The 5,144-nt window shown below is 39.1% G+C and overlaps 1 protein-coding gene across 1 annotated transcript; it reads left to right on the forward strand.

The window, feature by feature from the left end:
• Positions 1–465: 465 nt before the first annotated feature.
• On the forward strand, positions 466–4,256 carry LOC117447373 (odorant receptor 131-2-like). The gene is made up of 2 exons (XM_034084080.1): positions 466–615; positions 3,492–4,256. Exons 1-2 carry the CDS (start codon positions 466–468, stop codon positions 4,254–4,256), a joined length of 915 nt encoding a protein of 304 aa, XP_033939971.1.
• Positions 4,257–5,144: the final 888 nt, after the last annotated feature.

Consider the following 5,144-nt stretch of genomic DNA (forward strand, 5'->3'; position numbering starts at 1 on the left):
GGTGAAATTGTTACGTAAATGTGTGTGTCAATAGATAGATAGATGGATAGAGATAGATGGATAGATAGATAGATGGATAGATAGAGAGAGAGAGAGAGATAGATAGATAGATAGATAGATAGATAGATAGACAGATAGATAGATGGATAGATAGAGAGATAGATAGAGAGATAGATGGATAGATATATAGATAGAGAGATAGATAGATAGATAGATAGATAGATAGGTAGATAGATAGATAGATAGATAGACAGATAGATAGACAGATAGATAGACAGATAGATAGACAGATAGATAGACAGATAGACAGGTACTATATTGATCCAAATTTGGGAAATGTTTGCGTTGCAGACATTAAGAGAAATGTAGATTCACGAGAGTCGTACAAACTATTGATGCAATTTCTTGAATTTACTGTCAATATTTACAATGCCTTTCCTCTGTTAGAGCTTTATCTCTGTGGAGATGAGCGTGTCCTCTGCCAATGGGACCATGGTCATTCAGTATCGAGACTCCTTCTCTAAAGCTGTGGCCAAGAATGTGATCGTGGTGGTGATCGGGATCTCCATCAACTACATCAATGTGGGCCTCATTCTCACCTTCTGCAAACACCAGGTGAGACTTGGACTACAGGAACACAGTATTATTATGTTTGTATTGTCTTTATTTATTGTTTGTTCCCACACATAACACAATAATAGGAGAAAATACTGAGTACAAATGCAGCTGCTATATAACAGATAAATACAAAAAAGATGAAAACACAATTATGAAAAACAACAATGATAATAACATTAAAAGACCATTACAGTAACAGCAATGACAAGAATAAACCAAAATACACACTGACATAAGACAGAAACAGAACATCCCTAAGACCAGTCAGGAAAACAGTATTAATGGAAGAGGTGGTAGAAGTATTCAGGTCTTGCACTTGAGTAAAAGTAGAAGTACTCAGGTCTTGTACTTGAGTAAAAGTAGAAGGACTCAGATCTTGTACTTGAGTAAAAGTAGAAGTACTCAGGTCTTGTACTTGAGTGAAAATAGAAGTACTCAGGTCTTGTACTTGAGTGAAAATAGAAGTACTCAGGTCTTGTACTTGAGTAAAAGTAGAAGTACTCAGGTCTTGTACTTGAGTAAAAGTCCTGTATTCAAAATGTTCCTCAAGTGAAAGTAGAAAAGTATTCTCATCAAAATATAGTGAAAGTAGCGACAGTAAAAGTAGTCGTTGTGCAGATTGGTCCATTTCAGAATAATATATATATATGTTTTATAATGATTGATCATGAAAGTGTTCTCAAAGCTGGTGAAGGTGCAGCTAGTCTGAAGTACTTTGTAGACTGCAGGGTAGCTGGTGAAGGTGCAGCTAGTCTGAAGTACTTTGTAGACTGCAGGGTAGCTGGTGGATTTACTCCAGGTGGAACTAAAGTCTGATTTAACACTTGATTATATTTCACATCATTCATCCAGATCTGCCATCTTAGTTACTTCCGATATCTCGCCACATGTGACATTTTATTTTTAGATCTAACCAAAAGTGATGTTGGTATTCATGTTAATTGAATTATGGGCCCAATGCATAAACTGTGTATTGATTGGCACGGTGGATGAAGATCGTTTTTTTAGCTAGAACAATTCATCGTAGGAATACACTGATTAACACATTCAAACACAGGCTAAATGTGATCCAAGGTTGAACTTTGTTTACTGTAAAGTCCTTGAAACCTCAATGTCAAATTGATGCTTCTGTACTAACATTTTAATAGTAGAAACAGATTAGCCTTCCTTAGGGGAAGACATGTATACATAGTTAGTGTTTGGGGCAATATCAGCAGAGGGGCGTACTAAAGTATATTTAGAAGAAAAATTTAATTCAAATTTAAAGGTCACCTGTTCTGCAAAATCCACTTCTTCACGTCTCTTCTACATCAACATGTGTCCCCTCTTCTCCATGTCTCTTCTACATCAACATGTGTCCCCTCTTCTTCATGTCTCTTCTATATCAACATGTGTCCCCTCTTCTTCACGTCTCTTCTACATCAACATGTGTCCCCTCTTCTCCATGTCTCTTCTATATCAACATGTGTCCCCTCTTCTTCATGTCTCTTCTACATCAACATGTGTCCCCTCTTCTCCATGTCTCTTCTACATCAACATGTGTCCCCTCTTCTTCATGTCTCTTCTATATCAACATGTGTCCCCTCTTCTTCACGTCTCTTCTACATCAACATGTGTCTCCTCTTCTTCATGTCTCTTCTACATCAACATGTGTCCCCTCTTCTTCATGTCTCTTCTACATCAACATGTGTCCCTCTTCTTCATGTGTCTTCTACATCAACATGTGTCCCCTCTTCTTCATGTCTCTTCTATATCAACATGTGTTCCCTCTTCTTCACGTCTCTTCTACATCAACATGTGTCCCCTCTTCTTCATGTCTCTTCTACATCAACATGTGTCCCCTCTTCTCCATGTCTCTTCTACTTCAACATGTGTCCCCTCTTCTCCATGTCTCTTCTACATCAACATGTGTCCCTTCTTCTCCATGTCTCTTCTACATCAACATGTGTCCCCTCTTATCCATGCATCTTCTACTTCAACATGTGTCCCCTCTTCTCCATGTCTCTTCTACATCAACATGTGTCCCCTCTTCTCCATGTCTCTTCTACTTCAACATGTGTCCCCTCTTCTCCATGTCTCTTCTACATCAACATGTGTCCCCTCTTCTTCATGTCTCTTCTACATCAACATGTGTCCCCTCTTCTTCATGTCTCTTCTACATCAACATGTGTCCCCTCTTCTCCATGTCTCTTCTACTTCAACATGTGTCCCCTCTTCTCCATGTCTCTTCTACATCAACATGTGTCCCCTCTTCTCCATGTCTCTTCTACATCAACATGTGTCCCCTCTTCTTCATGTCTCCTCTACATCAACATGTGTCCCCTCTTCTTCATGTCTCTTCTACATCAACATGTGTCCCCTCTGTGGAAAGAGACTCTGAAAGTTTCAGGAACAAAGATTCTCTCTCTTTTTGATCCATTTTTATAAAAACCTGTCTGAAAATGAGCTGATCAGATTTTGGCCACTTTATGATGTCATAACGATGTTTTGTCTTGTGTAACCATTAGCCAATCAGCAACCAAGGTACCCCCCCCCCCCCCCCCCTTAACACCTGAATCTCCTCCTAGAGCTCCATTGAGTTCGTTGTAACCAAATCTCTCTCAGAGGGGCGTGGGGAGCGGCTCCTTATTTTCATCTAAAGTAACAGGCAGAGAATCAGCACTTTGGAAACAGGGCTGAAACAGAGGGGATTATGGGTAATGCTGCAATGATCTGTTTGGTGTTTCAGCCAATCAGAGACAGGCTCTGTATTTATCTGAGACCTATAACATATTGATGAAAAACAGTATAATAGGGGACCTTTGAAATAAATTGTACTCAGCCGACCTATAACTATTAACCAACCGTCTTTGCTCTTATTCCCCACCTGTCAGATCTTCTACACAAATCCTCGGTACGTCCTCTTCATTCACCTGGTGGTCAACGACATGATCCAAGTGACTCTTTCCCTTTGCATGTTTATCATCAGCTACACTATCTACAAAATAAACGCCTCTGTCTGCTGCACCTTCATCCTGATGGCTCTCATCATGACTGAAAACACGCCTCTGAATCTGGCCTGCATGGCGATTGAATGTTACATCGCCATTTGTTTCCCTCTACGCCACGCACAGATCTGTACCATTAAGAGAACGCTGATCCTGATTGGTCTGATCTGGACGACCACCATGTTGTCTTGTCTCCCTGATCTCTTCATCACTTTGGCCACAGTGCCACTGGACTTCTTTCAGTCAAAGATCTTCTGCCTCAGAAAAACTACCTTCCCAAATCCCATCATCTTGGAGAAGAGAAATACAACCTATATTGTGTATCTGATTGTGGTTTGGTTTGTTATCTTTTTCACCTATTTTAAAATCCTGTCCACTGCTAAAACAGCTAGCAGTAATGCTAAAAAGGCCCAAAACACAATCATTCTGCATGGGTTTCAGGTGCTGCTCTGTATAACAAACTATATATCCCCCCAGTTTCAAGATTCCCTGATACAAAGGTTCCCTGAGAATATTACAGACAGCCTTTTTGCTTTCTATATTGTTCTTATGATCATGCCAAGAGCAATTAGTCCAATAGTCTATGGCATACGAGACACGTCCTTTAGGAAGTACCTGAAAACGTATCTGCTGTGTAAGAGCCCACAGTAAGAATCAGTTAATGAATTAAAAGATTGGGATTTCCAACCTGAATGCTTTACATGGAGATCCTAAATCCTAGGTCTTTACACGTGAAAGATGTCCCCATTGAGGCTAATCAAGATGCATTAAAACACGAGTTACAGTCTGGTAATAAGTCCCACTGTTTGTAAAGACTTTCTAAGTGATGGCAGCAGGGGCGGATCTAGACAAATATTCATGGGGTGGCAGGAGATTTGAGGGGTGGCATCCCCTGGCAGAAGTATATGCTGATTCAATCGCAGTCATATCAATCAATGTTAACTTGGAAAGCCACGATATTAATATTTTAACTCAATAACATTAGGAGACATTATTGTAGCACATCAGTGAATCCTTAAATATAAATATATAAGGTGGCAGACATAATTTAATGAATTTTAACTGAACAATAACAAATAAAAGACCAGCAGGGGTACCAAACATATGCAGACTGCTACAATAAATGCGTTAATTAACTGTCTCATTGATGTTTATCTGAATTAATATGATAATATTAACAATCATATTATTCCTATCAGCTGTCAATCACTGTTATGATTCACATATTCATTTATTATTCAATAAACTATATTTTTTGGAGGAGTTAATGATGAATGTTCCTCAAGATGCTTGCTCACCCTCGTTCAAATTTGAATGACTATCATAATATCAAAATACATAATAATCAAAAGAACAGTTCAGCGCCCCACGACTTTACTGCAAACAGTTACAACCTTGACTTTACATTAGAAAGAACAAACATTAAAGAAGTGACTAACTGCATCAATTAGGGTTAAACAACGTGTATTCAGCTAAAACATAAACATCGCTGCAGTTACTATCCAGTGGAAAGTCCTTACCTACTGGCCTAGTTACATC

The sequence above is a fragment of the Pseudochaenichthys georgianus genome, chromosome 5, assembly GCF_902827115.2.
Source record: "Pseudochaenichthys georgianus chromosome 5, fPseGeo1.2, whole genome shotgun sequence".
In the NCBI taxonomy this organism is placed as follows: Eukaryota; Metazoa; Chordata; class Actinopteri; order Perciformes; family Channichthyidae; genus Pseudochaenichthys; species Pseudochaenichthys georgianus.

Excerpts from the sequence above, each read along its gene's own strand:
- LOC117447373 (XM_034084080.1), top strand. The coding sequence starts at position 466 with ATGAGCGTGTCCTCTGCCAATGGGACCATGGTCATTCAGTATCGAGAC. Across the intron at positions 616-3,491 it reads TCACCTTCTGCAAACACCAG|ATCTTCTACACAAATCCTCG; the intron begins GTGAGACTTGGA and ends CCCACCTGTCAG.